Genomic DNA, 20,002 nt, shown 5'->3' on the forward strand with positions numbered 1-20,002 from the left:
CTCTGAACTGTGACTGGCTCGTACCTTTTTCTACCCATTCAAATCGCCGCTCTCCAGAGTCATAGAAAGTCCGGAGTCCCAATCTACTGTATATCAACCAACACCATTTGATCTATCCCCGCCCCGTCCGCTCACATCACGTCTCTTCCCAATCCACTTCATCCCGGACCGTCCTTCCGCCCCCTGTCTGTCTCGCGTTAATTCGCGTTAAATCTTCGCTTGCTCGCCCACCCTCTCCCTCTTGGCCAACTCCCTCAGATCCTTCCGGAGGATTTTCCCGCTGGCGCTCTTGGGGATCGCGTCGAGAAACACCACGCCGCCGCGGAGCTGCTTGTGCAGCGCCAGGTTGCGCTTGACAAAGTCCTTGATCTCCTCCTCCGACACCTTGGATTTGTCCGCGACCACGTACGCGCGGGGGATTTCGTTGCCAAATCCCCCAGGCTCGGGGACGCCGATGACCGCGGCGTCTTGGATCAGCGGGTGGGAGATCAGCAGGGCTTCGAGCTCGGCGGGCGCGATTTGGAGGCCCTTGTATTTGATCAGTTCCTGTCGTGGGGTGAGGTGAGATGTCAGCACATAAAACAAATTCAAACCGAAATTCGAGGTTGTTTTGTCTCGGCGTGGAAAGATTGGAAAAATCGAAAGCCGATTGAACATACCTTCTTCCGATCCACCACGTAGAACCTGCCGTCCCTACACAGGCCGATATCGCCCGTCTTGAACCACTGCCCGTCTTTCGAAAAGCTGTCCCTCGTCGCCGCCTCATTGTCCCAATAGCCCGTGGTGATCATGGGGCCTTGGACGATGAGCTCCCCCTCCGATCCTTCCTCCACATCGTTTTCATCGTCATCCACGATCCTCATGCGGATATTTGGCAATAGCGGACTGATGGAGCCCGTCTTGTCGTCCTGGTCGTACGGCATGCCCGTCACGGCGCCCGTCGTCTCGCTCAACCCCCACACCTGGCTGATCTGGCAGCCGAGCTTCTTCTCTGCCATGGCCTGCAGCTCTGCTCCCATGGGCGCGGCGCCCGAGACCGCGTGCACCATGTTCGCAAACTGGTCCGTCACCAGCGGGCTCTTCGCAATGAGTAGATATATCGGCGGCACGGTGAAGAATTGGGTGATTCGGAATTTCTTGCAGTATTCAAGGAACTTGGGGAAGTCGAATTTCGGCATCCAGTAGACAGGTCCCCCAGCGATCGACGGGTTGACAAAGTAGCCCTGGCAGCCGGCGATGTGCGCCGCGGGCAGATGGGCCAAGGTCCGATATTCGAGGTTGAACGAGGGATCGCGCCGGCGTATCCTGGTGAAGGATTCGCGGATCATATACTGGGGGATAAGCCCTTCAGAGACGAGATTGAGGTGCGATATGTTGACCCCTGGACATCGACACAGGCAGCAGAGGTCAGCAAAGGCATCTCGTGAAAGAACGAATTGAGGGAAACGTCAAGGGAGGCTTACCCTTTGGAACACCTGTCGTCCCACTGCTGTACAGCAAACAGACCACCCGCTGCTCCAATATTTTCTTGTCCGTGATTCTCTCCCAGTCAAGCTCCTCTTCCTTCTTCCAGCCTTCCTGGAGGAAATTCCTGCCCTTTCGCTCCACGTCCTGTAGTACCCTCTTCCCACCCATCGACTCGAGCACCAATACCCGGTCAAGCGGTACATTGCATTCCTTGGCCGCCCGGACGGCAACCTCGACACAGTCGGAGCTGCATACGATCAAATTACTCTTCCCCTGCTTGACCTGCCTGGCCAACTCGAAGGGTGTGAATGAGGAGCTTGCCGCGCTAAATACACCTCCTGCGGCGATCACTCCGAAAAAGATGTTCGGCAGCAGAACTTGGCCAGACGAGATGCACACCACGACGTCCTTGCCCGGGCCACTTGCGCCAATACCGAACTGGTGCCGGAAGACATGGGTGAGGCGCTTGGTGTAAGTTCTCGCTTGCGCCTTGGTGACACTGTTTGAGGGGAGAGCAGCTTCGGCGTGGAGGATCGTGGAATCGGTCGTCCATGCATCGGGCGATTCTAGTGAGCATATACAATCAGTCGCGTGTTCGAGGAGGACATGGGATCAAGAAAACAACGACGTACCGTATATCAAGGTCAGAATATCGATGTCGGGGAGCTCATAGTCTTTCGACGGCAAATAAGTTGTCTTGAGCGGCGGCATCGTGAGCGACTGGCTGGTCCCAACGTATCCAACTCTTCAAGGCGGGTGCATGTGAGGGATCTGACAGCTCCTGGAGCTTCGTCTCGAGACACCGGCGAGCTGTTGTACCCCGGACATCGTGGCGGAATGAGGGTGTGAGTAGTTCTTTCGGGGGCCGAGCACTGACTCGACAACAGACACCCGGTCCATTAGGAGGGATGGGAGTCAAAGTCAAAGTCGTTGGTGCCGAGGCGGAAGGCGGGGCGGAGCGGGGATTCCCAACATCCGAGCCTCGGTCACTTCGACTCATTATCTAGGAAATAATGAAGGCCATAGGAATAGGGATGACAGTGATTAAATTATGTGCGTTATTCGACGAGGGCTATTTTCAGTTTCCAGCTGCTTTTCTCCTGGACCCAGGCAATCCCCCCCTTCCGGCTCATAAAAGTTGAATGGTCATGGATCGCTCAAGCTGATATCTATCCAAACACCTCCAACACCAATGGGCTAACCCAGAATTGAACGATACCAGAATGTCTGAAAGCGAAAAGGAGTGAATTTCTATCGCCTAGGGGTGGTCGGCGTCGTAACACCATTTGATTGGCTGCCTCGACCGTCATCTTTCTGCCCAGCATCGTGATGTCCATCCCCGATCATGCCCTGCATGAAAGTAATATAATCGTACTTGGGTACGTCTCGGTCTGCTTCCATGTCTGGGCCTGTGTGCTCGGGCATACTTTGTAACAGGTCTTCGATAAGATCGTCTGGAATCAACGAATGCCTGAGATCCATCTCTGTGACATAGGGTTTCCCGTCTGCCACCTCACGGAAGGATTGGAAGACTTGTTCGGCGCTGTTTTGGTCTTCGGTCACGGCGACCATGAAGCGGATGAATTGCTCGAAGCCTACTCCACGAGACTCCCTCTGCCGTCGAGAGATGGGTGACATTGTCGGGTCGATGCCGGTGTGACACACTTCTAGGAACTTCTCGTGCATCTCTTGTTCATCGTACACCAGTCCAAGGCTGGCCAGTGCGGCGCTAAACTCCAACTCTGTCAAAGTGTTTGTGCCGTCTCGGTCAAAATGTCGAAACACAGACTCAAACTCTTCAAGCTGAATTGGTGTCAGATTGGTCATGTTGCGCGCGACCATTTGGTTTTCGAGGAAGGTCAGCTTTTTCTGTACACTCGTCCTTACCAAGCTCAGCTCGTACAGCAACTCATCGTAAGTATAAGTCGTGTAGTCGTTTTCATCGATATTGGCCTCCTGGCATTTCTCGTCAAGGATTGCTATTCCCTCCAGATACTGTTCGAGAGGTCCCAAGTTTGCTGACAGTCGCTGCGCATGATCTAGTTGATCTTCGACATCACCCTCCAGCCCTGATATGGCTAGAGAAAGTGTGTTCAGGGTTAATGCAAAGTCGTTGGCCTTGTCCGCGAAGCTTCGTCTCAGAGCGTTCTTGATGTCCCGGATGGTTTCGTTGATCAGTTTGCTTCTCGCATGCTCATCGGTGCTCAAAGCCGCCCATTCATGATCAAGCACTTCCAATCGGAGCTCTGCCGGAGGCTCGTATGGACGTAGGCGATACGTGGACAATTTCGTCTTGATATTGCCCAGAAGGGCCGCCAGATCGGACTTTTCTGCCACCCACCTTCGTTTCTGATTTCGTTTGTAGCTGGCGAGTTCATTGGCTTGGGCTTTAGCGTCCGCGTATGTTCCCTCAAACCTAGAATCACGCCAGGTCTGTCGCTGGTGCCGGATCTGCTGCAGGAGAGCACGCATTCTCTTTTCATATGCCGACTCCATCTCCCAAGCACCTTGCATGTTGCTCACAAACTTCTCGACCCTCCTGCCTGCGTTTTCAACCCGCTCCATTGCACTAAATGCGTGGAACCAGTAGGCTATGTATGTCATCAGGGATCGCTCGTCCGGTTTGGGGACATCCGCAACGTCCTCCACATCGAGCAGATCGGGAATGCCAATCTCCTTCGAAGCGATATCGAAGGCCAGTTTCATGTTTCCTTTGTGGTCCGATTTATCCAACGTGTCGAAATCAATGAGATCGGGTCGATGGATATCGAGTAGGGCACAAAAAGCGAGCCCGTCATTCCACGAAGAAGAAAAGTCTCGCACTTCAACACCTTCGTAACACGCTGTCTTCCTTTGGCACCAGAGGAGCAGGCCTTCTTTAGCCGTCAAGCCCTCTTCATTGATGTCGGAAATGGTAAACCGCAGAATGAGGGTCCATATCAGGCCTAGTATAATTTTTCTGTTGCCATCAACCACATCTTCAGCTCCGATGTTTGTCATCTGAATGCCGCGGCTCTTGATGAATTCCAGCGATTTATTGACATTCTCGAACCTCTGAACCCGCAGTCTCGGGTTCGAAGCATATCGACCGAGAGATTCATTACTGAGGACTTCGAGCAGGTGGATTAGGATGATACCGTCGGAGAGGTCGGTCACAAGGCTTTTGACGGCGACTTCGCGCGAGACGATCTTGTTATTCAACCTAATGAAATCAATCCATGTTCACGGAACTCGAGGGATCCCACTGCGTACCATTTGGTAAATGTCTTCTCTTGCACATTTACCCATTGCTTCTCGAGCAATACCATCGTTGCATGTCAGACAGTGGTCGATTCAGATCGGCGAGTATAACTTCAGGTCTTCACCCGAAAGGAACGGGCACGAGGGCGCGGCTGTTGACCAGGCTGCGTTGAATGAGGATGGGTTGTTATCCAAGATATTCCCAAGAGACGATAAAATAGTCGTTCAGAAGGGAACGGTAAAGGAGCCTAAGTCCAAAGGTCAACCTAATATAATCATGACACAGAGAATGGACTCGAGGGATCGTTATCCACAAAGTAACAGCTGAGGATTGCAGCTGAAAGGGTGCGATTCCGTGCTGAGCGTTAGGCGAGGGGTCCGAGCTCGGCTGACCTTCCCATTCGTGGATGCAAATGTCAACAAAGACGATGCCCAATCGGTCGGCGGAGAAACCGGGCCTGAGTCATGTTTCCGCCAATCACATTCCGTCACATGATTCGCGTCCTTCTGATTCGAGCTCAGACGTCGAGTCGCCCAATTTCAAGGAGTTGGTCCCTTTATCAGGCGAGATTACACTTGTACACTCTTGGGACTTTTTCCGAATCATGAGGATCAACACTTGTGCGTGCTTATCATGTACAGAATGTGCATTGCACCCTTAGAGACCAGTGTCCTGAGGGTTAGGCTTCCCAGGGGACACAGATAGGAACTTCAAGACTGATGACGACATGACTTGGAATGGTCTGCAATATTGGCCAGTGGGAATGAGGGAGAAATGATGGCGTTGAAAAGCAAAGGGACTGAGTACGGATTCATTGTTATTCAGTTTCCCGGGCACTGTTTGATTCGAGTGCTCTCACAATGGCAATACTGACAGTTTCTCCTGAAAAGCGGTGCTGGGTAACCTTGGTGACAAGGCCATCGTATCTACCAGGGGTTGTTGTCTTGGCTCATACTCTCGATCAGCACAAGTCTAGTCACCCTTTGTTGGTGCAGTACACGGACTCGTTGGGAGACAAGGCTCTCGACGTCCTCCAAGAAGAAGCCAAGCACTCTGGCCGAATACAACTGCAAAGAGTTCCCCTTTTGCTGCCGAGGAAGGACCAGGAGAACACTGCCAGTGTGGCTGAACGTTTCAAGGACACATTTACCAAACTCCGAGCCTTCGAGATCTACAAGCTAGGCTTTACAATGGCCGTCTTTCTTGATGCCGATATGGCGATCTTCCAAAATCCCGACGACATCTTTGAATGCAGCTTACCAGGTCGAGGATGGATCGGGGCCAATCACGCCTGTGTGTGTAACCTGGATAGCGATCCATGGGCTCCGTCTGAGTGGCACAAGGGAAATTGTGCCTATACGCCCTTGAACCACCCTGACGAGGTAGCTCCAGCGATGACCTCCGAAAGCCGACCCACATATCATCTCTTGAACAGCGGCATGTTTCTCTTCTACCCCTCGGAACAGTTGTGGGATAGGATGCTTCGTTTCTTCAACTCCAGCGATGAGCTCAAGAACTATCAATTCCCGGATCAGGACTTCCTCGCCGATTTTTTTCGTGGGAAGTGGCATCCACTATCCTGGAAATACAATGCCCTCAAGACTATGAGATATTGGCATCCTCGAATGTGGTCTGATGATACGCTGGTGATACTCCATTACATTGTTGACAAGCCTTGGGAACGACAGCTCAGTCAGGATGGTCTTGCCGGCCGGCCATCTTGGCAGAGATGGAGATACGCACCAATGGTGGTGGGACATGTACCATGAATGGAGACAACAGCGACAAAGGATCGACCCAACTGGTATAGTGGTCGTGACAATGGAGGAGCTGGTCGATACCGAGGAACCCTTCACCAAAATGGTTCCATTGCCTCAGGATGTTGGCAAACTGGAGGATGTCTTACCACATCCTTGATGCAACAAGTTGAATTCAGCGAACATCAAGTGGCCATGAGGACTATGCTTCACCCAAATGACCTAAATTTGGTCGTGTTGGTGCGCAAGAAATGCTGGGTATCGAACAAATGCATGGGTTGTTGGCAGGATTCATCTATGTCTTTGCTGTGTCGTGGCTGACCAGCCTTTCTCAGTGAGGGGATGGCGCCAGGGGTCACCAACATCTCTTGCGAATTGGCTCAACAGGACCGCACAGCCTTGCTCAGCCTTGCCAGCCCCTGGAATCATGGGCCACCCTTCTGCTAGGCAGGTACTTACAAGTCACTAATGACAGCATCTCCGGCAATACGATGATCCGATCCGCGCTAACCTGTTCCATTCAAACGCCTCCTTCACAAAGAGAAGGTCGGTTGACTGCGTTGGTCCGGTCCCGTGACTTTTTGGCATCTGGACTGCCATTAACTGCCTGCGGCCCTCTTTACAATGCCAAACTACCTATTCAAACACCTTCTTGAACTCTGTTCTTCATACCGTTCCTTGTGCAAGTCCATTCCCTGTCTGTCGCTCTCTCCCGTCACTCATTCATACCATTTGTCTCAAGTCGGCCCCTAAACAGGTCCATAGGAAGTATACCGTTTCAAAGGGAAAGCCATGGCGGTCAGTTCACATCCGTTGTGCCTCGGCATGGTCCTGTCACGAGCGTTGTCTGATATGGGCTAACACTCTATTCGCAGATCAAATGCCTTCTCTTCGACTGTGACAACACCCTCGTGCTTTCTGAGGACATTGCTTTCGATGTCTGCAGTGAGATCGTCAACGAGATTCTGGAGAGGAAAGGCATTGCCACTCGGTATACGTCCGAAGACCTGATCTCGCAATTCGTCGGCCTTAACTTTCGCAACATCATGGCCGTGCTGCAGCAACAGCTCGGCTTCACTCTAGACCCCGAAGAATTGCGAGGGTACATCAAGCTCGAAGAGGATCGTGTGATTGCAAATATCGAGGCGAAAGCGACGGCATGCCCTGGGTCGATTGAGATTCTCCAAACCCTCCATTCGCAGGGCAAATACAAGTTGGCCGTCGTTTCCTCCTCGAGCATTCGACGCATCAAAGCATGTCTTGTGACAGCCGGCCACGACAGGTTCTTTCACCCGGCCAACATCTTCTCGGCTGCCGATTCGCTGCCTTGTCCAACCAGCAAGCCAAATCCTGCCGTCTACCTCCACGCCATTAAGCACCTTGGAGCCAATGCAAACGAATGCCTGACTACTGAGGACAGCAAGTCTGGGGTACTGGCGGCTGTGAATGGGAAGATACCATGTCTGGGATATGTTGGTTCTACACACACAAGAGGACAGAAGCATGAGATGGCCAACCACCTGCTCGCAACTGGGTGCAAGGGCATCATGTTGGATTGGAGTGAGTATGAGAAGTTGTTGGCTCAGATCGAGGCTAAACAGTGATCTGGGGCTTCTGGCTCATGGCTGGATTTGGACGGGCACATCTGCTGCTGGGTGTTACAAGAGTATCTAGTACAATGCAAGGGGTGGGACGAGCACACGACGAACACGATGAACATCTGTGGTGGAATACTGCGCTATACACGCTCGCCACAACGATGGGGATTCGCTGAGACTGTCACTCATTCACTCAAAATTACCAGATACTGAATAGTACAGGCGCTTGACAATGTTGACATCCTCCTTTGATTGCTCCGTGCAAACATTGCACTTAGCAAACAAATCCACTCCATAATCGTGCATAGTGCCCGCTGTCACTTTGTCTTTGTCTTTGTCTTTGTCTTAAGCCGAGCTTCAAAGGAGCATGCTTTGACATGTGCGTATCCGTGATTGATCCTGCCTTGCGCCAGCTAGTTCGTGAAACCAGCTGCCAGCCGCCAGCCGCAGTTGCGAGGAACTGAACTTGCATGTCACATTACTGATAAACACCGCACTTGCTGTAACTGACTCTCCTCTGCCCTATGGAAATATGAGTCTCGTTGTCACCCTTTCAAGGATTGAACACATTAGGCAGACGAGGTTCTCTCACCCCCCTCTCCCTCCCCCTCGCCCCCTCCATCTCCATCTCCCTTGCATTGTGTCCAGTCAAACTTGGATCCTAAAAACCTCCTTGCATACCAACCCACCCAACCAACCAGATCACTCCAACGCCAGAGCCCAACTCCACCACCACCTGTCAACCAACGCGAATCAAAGCAGGGGAGCCCCCAAAGTTCCAAAGTAAGGGATAGCTGAGTGCCCTCGGCGGAGGGGGGGCGGTGAATCTCGTATTTGTGAGAAAAATGGATCAATCTCCTCGGGGACAAAAGCGATCCTACTTAAATTACGTCGAGGAGTTTGTCTTCACAACTGCCACCGAGTTTCCAGAGTACCAGGAGTATCCAGAATACCCAGAATACCCAGAGTACCCAGAGCATCAGGAGTATCTAGAGTTTCCAGAGGATCTAGAAGATCCAGATCGGTCGGTGCTTGCAACCAAATCCAGCCCTTCACCTCAGGAATACGAACACGAGTCGCCTTTCAACATGAAGATACACATGTCCATGCCTCTACACCACCCGAAGGCGGGGTTGCTGAGGACTCAGTCGCCTTTGATCAGGCAACACTTGTCATTACCGTGCCCTACCCTTTTCCATCGCGCGGCGACGGCGACACCAACACTGACACCGACACTGACGCCGCTGGTTCGCACTCTCGACGCACCGCTTCCGCATTCGTACGGCTCGTTGGTGACTCTCGACCCGGCCTCGCTGTCTCCAATCCCGGACCCGGTCGCCATCGCAGAGATCAAACGCCTTGCTGGCCCGGTTCCTCAGCAAAAGGGGTACGGGGATGTGCCTGAGATGACCGAGGTGTTGACGAGAGACGACGCCAGCGAAGATCCAACTTCCAGCGACATCCAGGGACCAACTCTAGCATCGAACGAGATTTTGGACGGAGTTTTCGGCGACTACACGGCAGAAATGGCGGGGGCAGACTTTGAAATTATCCTGAGCCAGCTTGTGGTTCCAAACTTTGACGATCCTCCTGTGAAAGACGAGCAAGGTAGTGGCAGCTTAGGCACGCAGTAAGCGGGGGCCGACATGTGTCAAACTTTTCAATTGGTGCAGGGACTGGCTGGTATTTTCGCATATGGCAGGGCTGGCACGCTGGTCTCAGGCTTCAAATCGACAAGCATTCAGGGTCACACCGAGGGTGGAAGTCTTGCAGAATGACAGAATGCAGATCAAGAATCAGATAGGGGAAGGATATCGACCGATGTGGCGCTTTCTGCGGAGAGAGCTTCCTAGACAAATCCATATTGACACAAACCAAAGTCCTTTTGTATTTCTTTTTTCTTTCTTTTTTTTCTTCCTTCCTGTATACCCCTCTCTTGCTCAAATACCCATGCGGTCTTCTAACTGGTGTTTGTCCAAACATTGTGTGCTACTGAGTGGCGCCAAAACTCTCTCGCCCACAGGACACAAATACCATGCATGTAAATTGTAGCATAAATCCCACTCTTGCCATTGAACCCGTAGTCGCTAGAAGCGCGAATTCAGGGCCATCTTTTGCTCGCTATCACTCCCTTTATGCTTGAGATTCAACTGCTGTGTAGTAGTGGAATGGACTTCTTCTGGTGACTGTCTGTGATTGTGACTGTGGCGCAGGATTGTGTTGTTTATGTCGCTGCAAGTAACGTACAAGGCTGTGAAGTGATGTCAGTGCTGAGTACTCAGTGCAGTGCAGGGTGTTCGTTGTCCGGGGTGATGCCTGTGTGTCCAATGCGATAAGTCTTGAATGGATGGCTGGAGTCTTTGTCCTTTGCCCTTCTTGTCCATTCCCTGTCTTCAGGTGCCTGCGGTATCGGCCGTGCCTCGACAAGAAGCATTCTCAGAGCAGCGCAGAGAAAGAGTGAGCCTCTCGAAAACAAGGATTGCCGTTCTGGACTGGTAGTGCAAGACCAGGGCGGGTGGTGCAATTGGGGACAGTCCCCAAGCTCACAGGACGTAGACACGAGGCCATAGACTGTCTCGACGGCCACAGAGAGAGCACACAGTCTCAACTGCAAGACCGGCCTCTGCAATGTAATCATGGTCCATTTGCACCGCCGGATCTTTATACCACACCGTGTTGTTCGCTAGCGCGATATTTCACTCACAGTGCCAGAGCACTTTCGCACAACAAAAGCGTCAACTGAATTCCTTTCAAACTCCCTCACTTCACCTTTCATCAACACCTCTCCCTGTGTCAACCTTTTCTTGTAACACCATCTTTTCTTTGTCGCGCTTCTTGTCACGGTAACCATCACCACTTGTTAAGCATCTGTCCTGCGTCGCGCGAGGCTGAATCTCCTTCCTGCCGAATATGGCGTCGCCGAGACATTTCCAACCACCTCCGGCGAATGAGATCGAGTTCCTGGACCCGCGTCTCATCAGCAACGCTGCGCCAACGCCGGCGACTAGTCAAGCCTCAGCCGTGATCGGTCCCACTCAAGGTGACGCTGTCGACGAAGAGTTTGCTCATCTGTCTGCATTGCTCCAAAATGACCTCGTACGCAGTGATGCCCCAGTCTTATGAACACTGTTGCTGACAAGTCTCCAGAATGACAACATTCAACCCGACTTCTCCTTTACCGAGTTCCTCGAGAGCACGGCTGATGACTTCCATGGGTTTGCAGCCACTGACAACATCGACCATGGGTTTGACCTCGCTGGCAATGGTTTTCATGATCTTGCTGGCAGTGTTGCTGCCACAGGTCACATGACCGCAGACCTTCCATCCCTCAATCTTGATACCACATTTGTTGGCTTCGACGCCTTCTTCGACTTGGAAGGTGCCAGTGGCCCCGTCAGTACGGGCGTTGCAGGTGACAGAGACTTGAATGCCGTTGGCACTCAGTTTGACAACTTCAGTAACATGCACCGCAACGATGCCAACGATGCCAACGGGCTCAACTCAACCTCCTGGCAGAACGGCAAGTACATACCTTGTTGACGCGTTACAGACCACTGACTCTCTGTTGCTCTAGATCCATCTGTTTTTCCACCTGGGTTTGAATCAGCGTCAAATGTTGCCTCAAAGCCACTTGAGTCGGCAAGAAACACAATTCACTTCGACCCGTACGTGGTCGAAGGGCTTGAAGGGGAACTGCCTGACCTTGATAGCCTGACCCGCGACTTTGTTATGGGTGCAGCAGTTGATCTTCCAGTCCTTGGCGCTGTTAATCCGGTTCCTCAAATTGTTGAAAATAACTCTCTGTCAGCACCACATGTACCCTTCACTCCTCGTCCCAGACTGTCTGAATACAGATTCATCAACAGAGTAAACGACTTCGTGAAAGCTGCCGAAGAAGTAAGAAACATGGGCAAAGACACAGCTGATCTCTCCCCTGGCCTTGGTGGTCGACCCAAACTTCCGGTTCTCAAGCCGAAACCAGTTGTTCGATCTGACAAGGATGTTTTGACTCGTGTTTCTCAAAACGACGGTCTTGTTCGTACCACTATGGACACTCCTGCTCTTCCGGTGAGTTCATCTCCTCCGCAAAACATATCCTCTGCTGTGATAGTCATTATCATCTCGCCATGTTATTGTCATCCCTTTGCTAACAGATGAATCCAGGCAGTTAGCCGCGCGATCAAGGCTGGTCCCGGCAATATTCCGACAAATGATGACGAGGAAAATGTTGAGACACCGCGTGTTAGAAAGCGCAAATTGGATGACGCAAACGCTGATACTGAGTCTGGCAATGGCGACAACGAATCTCCAGCACCACTCAAGAAATTGAAGAAGCACCAGGGATATGGTCCACGAGTCGACACTAGCATGCCTGCCACGACCAGCGCAGCTGGCCCATTCCTCACCAGAAGCGGTCAACGTACTCAGGACCAAGGTGCCTTGCAGCAAAGCAATCAAGATGCTGACGCTCCCAAGTGGACTCGCCGCCTACCATCTCTACTCGACTGCACCGACCCTTACATGTGTCCTGGCCCCAACTTGAACTGCTTCCACGCCTTCCAGAACACCTCAGGCTATTTCCTCCACGTCGAGAACGTCCACGGGGTTTCCAGGGCCAAGATGAACAGAGAGGAATTCCGTCACTTGAGAGATGTGTACGAGCCACACCCAGAGTCTTGGTGGATTGCAAAGGGGCAAGACACCACATACCAGGGAACAGATCGGAAGCAGATCAATGCCCGTCGCCGCATGAGGGCGGGGATCCGCAGCAACGACCCCAACTACGTGGAGGAGGTGTATGTCCGAACTCCTGCTGTGCGATCGGCAGGATACAAGAAACCTGCCAGGAGATAGATTGTCTGTTTTGGATATGAGAGCGCAGCAGAGATCTGTGCGTGTGAGAGCCGGGTGAGCGAGAGTGTCCCTCAAAAATGAGGGTGAAGTGACCTTTGCTGTGGTGTTTTCAGAGAGTTCACGGAGGAGCTTGGCGCCAAGCCAACTAGTCATGCACAAAGAAAAGAGATAGCCAATGAGCATCAAGCATGATTCATGCATATCAACTTTCCCCTCCCTGCGCCCATCGTCAATTGTAGTCACGATGCACAGTAGGTGGCCTGTCTTGAGCATCTAGAATTGTCTCGTAATGATCTCACAGCGAGTGTTGATCTATGTATGGTGATCGGCACAGCGTCTTCTTTCGCTTACATCGCTCAATAGCTCTTCCATGTACCGTGGGAAGACATGGGACCTCCAGACGCGGTTACCACGAGGTTGACCGCTGGTATGTCAAGCCTGTACACCTCGACGCCCTCTCACGGATCAATGATCTCCAGATCCCTAAATATCCTCGATTCTCTCGCCCTGTTCATTAAACTTGATCACTTTTCCTGTCATCAGACTCTCCTGTAACGCGCGCCCGATCTTCATGACGAGGAACCCCGTCTCCAAAGACACTGGCACCTTGTTGTCATCGAGCACGGCGGTGACAAACTCCTGAGCCTCGGTTGCAAAGGCGTCCTCGAAGCGCTGCCAGTATTCCGGCTGGACCTCGTGTCGCATACCCGTCCTGTCCGCGACGACCACGTTGTTGGCTTTGGGGATGACGTTGACCATAACCTTGCCTTGGGTGCCACTGATTTCAGTGCAGACGTCGTGGCCATGGGCCTGGGTGCGCGAGGCGTGGAAGTATGCGATCTTGCCGCCATAGAACTCTACAACGCCGACCCCATTGTCCACATCGTGGCTCTCGGCCAGTTCTGGATGGTGCTTCAACGTGCCCACAGCGAAGCAGGACTTTGGCGCAGGACTGTCCATGAACCACAGCGCGAGATCGATGTCGTGGATCGTGCAGTCGACGAAGATTCCGCCGTTGCGCTTCGCGTATGCGACGAAGAACCCTGTCTCGTCCAGCAGGTCGCAAGTGTTGCTGCGGACTAGGTACGGCTCGCCGATGGTGTTGGATTTGACCTTTTGGTATGCGTCCCGGTAGGAGGCGTCGAAGCGCCGCGAGAACCCTGCCATCACTTTCAGATCGGGCCGGGATTCTGCGGCGGCGATTGCAGCCGAAACCTGTGCTTGGTCAAGAGGGAGTCAATACGGCACAGAGCAGGGATTAGGATAACCCTGAAGGAGCCGGGACGTACTTCGTTCAGATCTGTGCTTAACGGCTTCTCGCACAGGACGTGCAGGCCCTTTTCGACAGCCTTGATCGTATGGCTCGCGTGAACATCGGTGCTGGTCGAGATCCAGACCGCTTGCAGGCCTTGGTGGTTCAGCATGTCATCGTAGCTGTCGTAGACCTTGATGTCGAAGTCGATGTAGTCTTGATTCCCGCGTGCCCATTCCGTCTCATGGGGAGCTGCACTGCAGACCGCGACGACTCGGGCGCGGGCGACACGGTTAAGGAGTGTTGCGACGTGGCGCTTGCCCTGTTAAGCAGAGAAAAATCAGCATATCAAAGTGCAGAGTATGCTGCTTATATGACTGGATTTGGAGGGAAAAAGAATTCGAGAAGCCTCTCACCATTCGTCCCAGCCCAGCCACTGCGATATTGAGCATCTTCCCACTTTTCTCTGCGTGTGAACCCATTCTTGACAGTACAACAGGTGGTGTCCTCGATGGCGGGTTCTATGTCCAAATTGCTGCCCGAGATCAAACCTCGATAGGGTAGCCTTATAAGATACCTAACTTCCGTGTTGGCGTGCCGACGGTGCGGTGTGTCGTAATATAGTCTTTGCTTGATTGTAGGATGGTAGATGTGTATCTATGTATGTACTTAGCAGCAAGCACAGATCATCAACCCAAGACTGGCCACACCTGTGACCTGTAGAGTAGGCCACTCGATACGGATGCGTGCGTGGTACGGTCCGGCAACTCAAAATTACATTCATTGACAAGACCCGCTTCGATGCAGAACGGAAATTCTCTCGCTCTGCATTGCCGTTCAGTGCAGTGCATATATGGGGTCTACCGCTACCGCTGCTGGTGGTAGTGGGAGAAGGCAACCCAGCCAGACATCAAGAATAAGGTGTCCACCCACCTCCCCCACCGACACTTGGCCGGCAATGCCTATCCGCTTCTCGTTCGCTTGCTCGGCGCAGGGTCCAGACAATGGGAGGGCCGGGGTCCGGGGGTCGTTCGGTTGGGCTTCCGCTTTGTTCAGCATACCCGACAAGCTTGGGCCAGACCGCCCTGCCGATCGAGTTTGAGCGATTTGCTTGCTCACTTCTCTGGGTTGGGGTTGGATACAATCTCATGCATTTTGTCGTTTGTGGACATGGTATTTGGCGAGAATGCGAAAGTGGGCATTCTTAGCATCTTGAGAAGGGGACAAGGAGAATGTACGAGGTGTTCAGTAAGCGATTGGGGGCGGAATTCTCAATCCTGGGAATCGACATACTTAGGGGAATCTGGGGGAAATTCTGTCTTCATGCCAATCCAGGAAAGAAAAGAGGAATGTCTAGTTTGCTTAACAACAACCTCTTGGAAGGGTTGAGTTGTTGCTGTTGCCTGCGAAATCACCAATGTCATGGCCATCTATCCACAAGTGCGCACAAGTGCTAGACACCCAAACCTTTCTGGTCCTGTGTCAGTACTTCTCTCACTCGCTATGCCACCAATGATGAGAAAAGTGTTGGAGGTCTATTTGAACGCCAGAATCCTCCTCAGCCAATGGAGCTCTCTATTGCTTGTCCGGGAAGCCAAAGTCGACGCCGAACGCGGGATAGACAAAGCGGGTGAGGCCGGTCTTGGAGATTTCGGCCAGAGAGGCAAGGTCGCCGTCCGACAGGGAGACGATTTTCTTGTTCTCGTCAATGCGAGAAGGTGTGACCGACTTGGCGAGCACAGAACTGCCTCTGGCGACATGGTAACTCAGGAGGATGCAGCCTGGTGTGACTCCCTTCTGCTCGGCCAGCTTGACCACGTGTGGGTCCTTCATCAGGGGACTCCCCGTGCTACCCAGCGGGCTGTACGCGGTGATGAGGATGCCTTTCTCTTTGCAGTAGTCCACAATCTCTTGCTGGGGAAGGAGTGGGTGGTTCTCGATTTGGTTCGTGGCCGGGACCACCTCGACGTGGGGAAGCAGCTCCTCGAGATATCGCTTTGAGTAGTTGGCCACGCCAATCGCCTTTGTCTTTCCCGTCTTGAGCAACTTCTCCATGTCCTTGTACGTGTCGACGTGGGATCGGTCGCGAAGCAAGTCCCTGGATCCATCGGGCAATTTGGGGAATTTTTCGTCATTGCCGTTGGGGTTCATGGCAACGGGCCAGTGAATGAGGTAGAGGTCCACGTAGTCGAGACCCAGTAGCTTCAAGCTTATGTCCAAGTTCTGCTCCACCCTCGTGTGATATGTGCACCACAGTTTGGTCGTAATGAACAGGTCACTCCTGGGAATGCCTGCAGCAGCGAGTCCCTCCTTGATCCCCTCGCCCACTTCCTTTTCGTTCCCGTAGACATAGGCGCAGTCGATGTGGCGGTAACCTGACTTGATCGCGTGTGCAACGGCCGCACGGACCTGGCCTTCTGGGCTCTGCCATGTGCCTACATCCCTGTTAGCCGGTGTCTTTTTCGGGAATTGGTTAGCGAAGGAGAGGGAATATAACATACCCAGACCCAAGGCAGGAATGGTGGCTCCAATGTTGAGTTTTAGCGGTACGTCAACCATTGTATCGAACGAGTTATTGTTTGCTGTGAGAAGTGTGCATCTGCGAATCTGTTGCAAGCGACAACAACATCTCTTGCAGTTGGCATATGGTGTATTGGGATTTAGGCGAAGGAAAATATCATATAGCCGGCGCAATGTTCCCGAACCGGGATGAGGTCATGCCCCGCCGTCTCGGGCTATTGTCTCACCGAGGCGAACTGCCAAGGCGACGGCACGTGGGATATCGTTGTCCTTGTCCACGTGACTCTGAGTTTGGGATTTTCTCTGTGTAAAAGTGGACATCGTGTTATTCTGGCTATTCTCACTGAAAAAAACTCCATCAGCGTCATGCGAGTCATTCCAGTGAAAATGTTGGACAGCTGATTGGGAGTGCTGCGTAGCATCTGATATAACGAGCGACGGGATCCTCTTCGATAGTGGGACAAGCTTCTGGCCAATGGCCCCGAGTGGAGACCCTCTTCCCCTCCCCCTTTCCCCACCATCGTCATCCTTCAGCCTCGCCGTCTTTCCTCCTGAAACTCGACAGGGAAAATCTGCCCGGACCCACCTGCCTGATTCTAAGCATTCAGAATTCCTTCTCTAACTACTCCTCGTCCTCTGTTATTCTGAGCTTTGTGTTTCAGGAAAATAAAGAGCATGTTGCACTGAGGTTCCATGTGGGCTGGTGTGGTGATCATCGGGGTCAGCTGTATTTTCGAAATGACCCCTACTCCCGCCTTTGCATTTGAGGATGATGGGTCTGTAACACAGCATGAGCGCTACTGTCAAGCCTCCATCCCCGGGGTTGTCGATGCCCCCGGCCACCTGCACTCCTTCTCATGCTGTGTAACTCTACTTCTCGACATATTTTGACTTTGTGATATATCATTTTTCTTGACCTTCTGCATTTTCTCTCACCGACTTTACTAAAGTCCTCCCTTTTCCCCTGGACTGGGGGGTGGCGACCATGAAAGAGGCTCTTGTGTCGGGGAGACCGAGTCACGACGACGGAAAGATGATTACACTTGTTCGTAGCGCCTCAACCGGATGGCCAGGATATCGTCCATTCGAAAGGTTCGCCGCGCAAGCATCTCCATGACTCTCATGATCAAAGGAATCAAGTGCTCCGGCCCGCTGTCGATGATTAGGCTAGCGTCTCCCCCAAGCCCCATCAGCGTCTGGCCACCTCGCCTCCAGCGTCCAAATTTGGCAACTTTCAGCACTGAGCAGGTCAACCACGTCGCCTCGCTATGGATTATCGCGACCAGCATGAAGGTCATGGCTTCGTGTGGGTTCAGGGTCCTCTCGAATTTTATCTCAATGAGTGAATCATTTGCGGGACCATTAGGCAACGACTCCGGTATTCCCCTGCGGAATTCACTCCATGCATCACTAAACCAAAACCTGATTGAATGGCCCGATCTATATTAACGTCAGATCTTGTGTTGAAAGCCGACCTTTCTCTGTATTCACACTATTCATGTCGTCCGTTTGAATGAGCGACAAACAAGTGACAATCGTCAAACGCCACCAAACATTGCATCCAGCGACTATATAAGCCAGCATCCTTCTTCTACTTTGCAGCTTGTCATTCTGTCAATATACAATTCAACGTCAACAAAAACCGAGCTCTAACGATATTTTTATATACAGCGACTTGTGCTACAACTACACTTCAAAATGCCTGCTATTCTTCTTGACCAGGCTTCTCATCCTCCATCCTTCCACAACGACCGGGACGGCCTAGCTTTTGAAGCCCTGTGCGACGAAATTGAACAAGCAGACATTGCAGCGGATCAAGCTCTCCGAAACCAGCAGCATGCAACAGAGGAAGACGAGGGCTCCAAGTTTGACGCCGACAAAGACAAGACGCAGTTTCGCCAGTATGAAACTGCATGTGACCGGGTCAAGAACTTCTACCTCGAGCAACATACCAAGCAGACAGTTGCATACAACCTCAAAGCTCGCCACAACTTCCACGCCAAAACTCGCGCCGAGATGTCTATCTGGGAAGCCATGGAGCGTCTCAACACCCTCATCGATGAGTCTGATCCCGACACAGAGCTTGGACAAATCGAACATCTCCTGCAATCTGCTGAGGCCATGCGTCGCGATGGGCGGCCACGCTGGATGCAGCTCACCGGTCTGATCCACGATCTTGGAAAACTCTTATTCTTCTTCGATGCACAAGGTCAGTGGGACGTTGTTGGAGATACTTTTCCTGTGGGCTGTGCTTTCGACGACCGCATCATTTACGGCAACAAGTCATTCAGCGCCAACCCCGACTTCGAGCACCCCATCTACAGCACCAAAGAGGGCATCTACTCACCTGGCTGTGGCCTCGACAACATCATGCTGTCCTGGGGCCATGACGAGTACCTTTACCACGTGGTCAAAGATCAATCGACGCTTCCTGACGAGGCATTGGCCATGATCCGCTACCACAGCTTCTACCCGTGGCACCAACAAGGCGCATATAGAGAGTTCATGAATGAGAAAGATCACGAGATGCTCAAGGCTGTTAAGAAGTTCAACCCGTACGATCTGTACAGCAAGAGCGACGAGAGACCCAGCGTGGAGAAGCTAAAGGTATGTCATCCCTGTTTTCTGTCGCTGCGTGTTCTAACGTGTCTTTGCAGCCTTACTACCTCGAGCTGATTGACGAATTCTTCCCGAAGAAGGTCATCAAGTGGTAGACCTCAGAGCTTTCGGCATTCTGCCAATTCCTCAACGCATGGGCCTCATCTGTGGAATCTGGTACACACAACGGCCTTCATCCTATGGTGGATCCTTTCTTTCATTTGTTTTTTTTTGGGGGGGGGGGGGGGGGGGGAATTCTCTCTCCGGTGTATGGAATATAGCGAGCGATAGACAAAGCCTCACGAGCGTTCATTTGGAAACTGGAAGTGACGATATCTTCCCCGGGTTTACGCAAGCGAAAATGAGTTACTCGATGATCAGGGGAGATCAATCAGCGATAAGCACTCAGATATGAACTTGACATGACATAAAATTCGCAGTTTACAGTTTCACATGACAAGAACTGAATCACAGAGTTACAGGATTCTGGTTCGGAAATACTTTCTTATATGACGGTGTCTCCTACTCGTAGAATCTCACTATCAAATATCCAGTCTCGCCCAAATGCTTGCCACTAGTAAGCTACCAGCAATACAAACTCATGACAAACCCAAAGAACATAAAATCGCCAGAAAAAAGACCTCCATTTCACCGACTTTTATCTCCTGAGAGGACGGCTCTCGGCCCGATCGGCGCGTAACAAGGATTTCTGCAG

General features: G+C 52.2%; 8 protein-coding genes across 8 annotated transcripts; 4 read left to right on the forward strand and 4 right to left on the reverse strand.

Annotated features, from left to right (window-relative positions):
• Nucleotides 1–207: 207 nt before the first annotated feature.
• Nucleotides 208–2,178, reverse strand: AYO21_09198 (hypothetical protein; the record flags this gene model as incomplete). Its single annotated transcript, XM_022659136.1, has 4 exons — nt 208–546; nt 660–1,381; nt 1,464–2,033; nt 2,100–2,178. 4 exons carry the CDS (start codon nt 2,176–2,178, stop codon nt 208–210), a joined length of 1,710 nt encoding a protein of 569 aa, XP_022508590.1.
• Nucleotides 2,179–2,718: 540 nt separating this feature from the next.
• Nucleotides 2,719–4,775, reverse strand: AYO21_09199 (hypothetical protein; the record flags this gene model as incomplete). The annotated part of the gene is made up of 2 exons (XM_022659137.1): nt 2,719–4,669; nt 4,720–4,775. The coding sequence occupies 2 exons, from the start codon at nt 4,773–4,775 to the stop codon at nt 2,719–2,721; spliced, it is 2,007 nt and encodes a 668-aa protein (XP_022508591.1).
• Nucleotides 4,776–5,568: 793 nt separating this feature from the next.
• Nucleotides 5,569–8,069, forward strand: AYO21_09200 (hypothetical protein; the record flags this gene model as incomplete). The annotated part of the gene is made up of 2 exons (XM_022659138.1): nt 5,569–6,354; nt 7,341–8,069. 2 exons carry the CDS (start codon nt 5,569–5,571, stop codon nt 8,067–8,069), a joined length of 1,515 nt encoding a protein of 504 aa, XP_022508592.1.
• An 839-nt stretch (nt 8,070–8,908) lies between these two features.
• On the forward strand, nt 8,909–9,697 carry AYO21_09201 (hypothetical protein; the record flags this gene model as incomplete). Its single annotated transcript, XM_022659139.1, has 1 exon — nt 8,909–9,697. The coding sequence occupies one exon, from the start codon at nt 8,909–8,911 to the stop codon at nt 9,695–9,697; it is 789 nt and encodes a 262-aa protein (XP_022508593.1).
• Nucleotides 9,698–10,973: 1,276 nt separating this feature from the next.
• AYO21_09202 (hypothetical protein) lies at nt 10,974–12,917 on the forward strand (the record flags this gene model as incomplete). Its single annotated transcript, XM_022659140.1, has 4 exons — nt 10,974–11,159; nt 11,211–11,587; nt 11,774–12,131; nt 12,228–12,917. The coding sequence occupies 4 exons, from the start codon at nt 10,974–10,976 to the stop codon at nt 12,915–12,917; spliced, it is 1,611 nt and encodes a 536-aa protein (XP_022508594.1).
• Nucleotides 12,918–13,400: 483 nt separating this feature from the next.
• On the reverse strand, nt 13,401–14,651 carry AYO21_09203 (hypothetical protein; the record flags this gene model as incomplete). The annotated part of the gene is made up of 3 exons (XM_022659141.1): nt 13,401–14,132; nt 14,207–14,491; nt 14,586–14,651. 3 exons carry the CDS (start codon nt 14,649–14,651, stop codon nt 13,401–13,403), a joined length of 1,083 nt encoding a protein of 360 aa, XP_022508595.1.
• A 1,093-nt stretch (nt 14,652–15,744) lies between these two features.
• On the reverse strand, nt 15,745–16,728 carry AYO21_09204 (hypothetical protein; the record flags this gene model as incomplete). Its single annotated transcript, XM_022659142.1, has 2 exons — nt 15,745–16,604; nt 16,671–16,728. The coding sequence occupies 2 exons, from the start codon at nt 16,726–16,728 to the stop codon at nt 15,745–15,747; spliced, it is 918 nt and encodes a 305-aa protein (XP_022508596.1).
• A 1,659-nt stretch (nt 16,729–18,387) lies between these two features.
• Nucleotides 18,388–19,403, forward strand: AYO21_09205 (hypothetical protein; the record flags this gene model as incomplete). The annotated part of the gene is made up of 2 exons (XM_022659143.1): nt 18,388–19,296; nt 19,347–19,403. The coding sequence occupies 2 exons, from the start codon at nt 18,388–18,390 to the stop codon at nt 19,401–19,403; spliced, it is 966 nt and encodes a 321-aa protein (XP_022508597.1).
• Between the last annotated feature and the right edge of the window lie 599 nt (nt 19,404–20,002).

This window comes from Fonsecaea monophora (genome assembly GCF_001642475.1).
Source record: "Fonsecaea monophora strain CBS 269.37 chromosome Unknown Scaff87, whole genome shotgun sequence".
NCBI lineage: Eukaryota > Fungi > Ascomycota > Eurotiomycetes > Chaetothyriales > Herpotrichiellaceae > Fonsecaea > Fonsecaea monophora.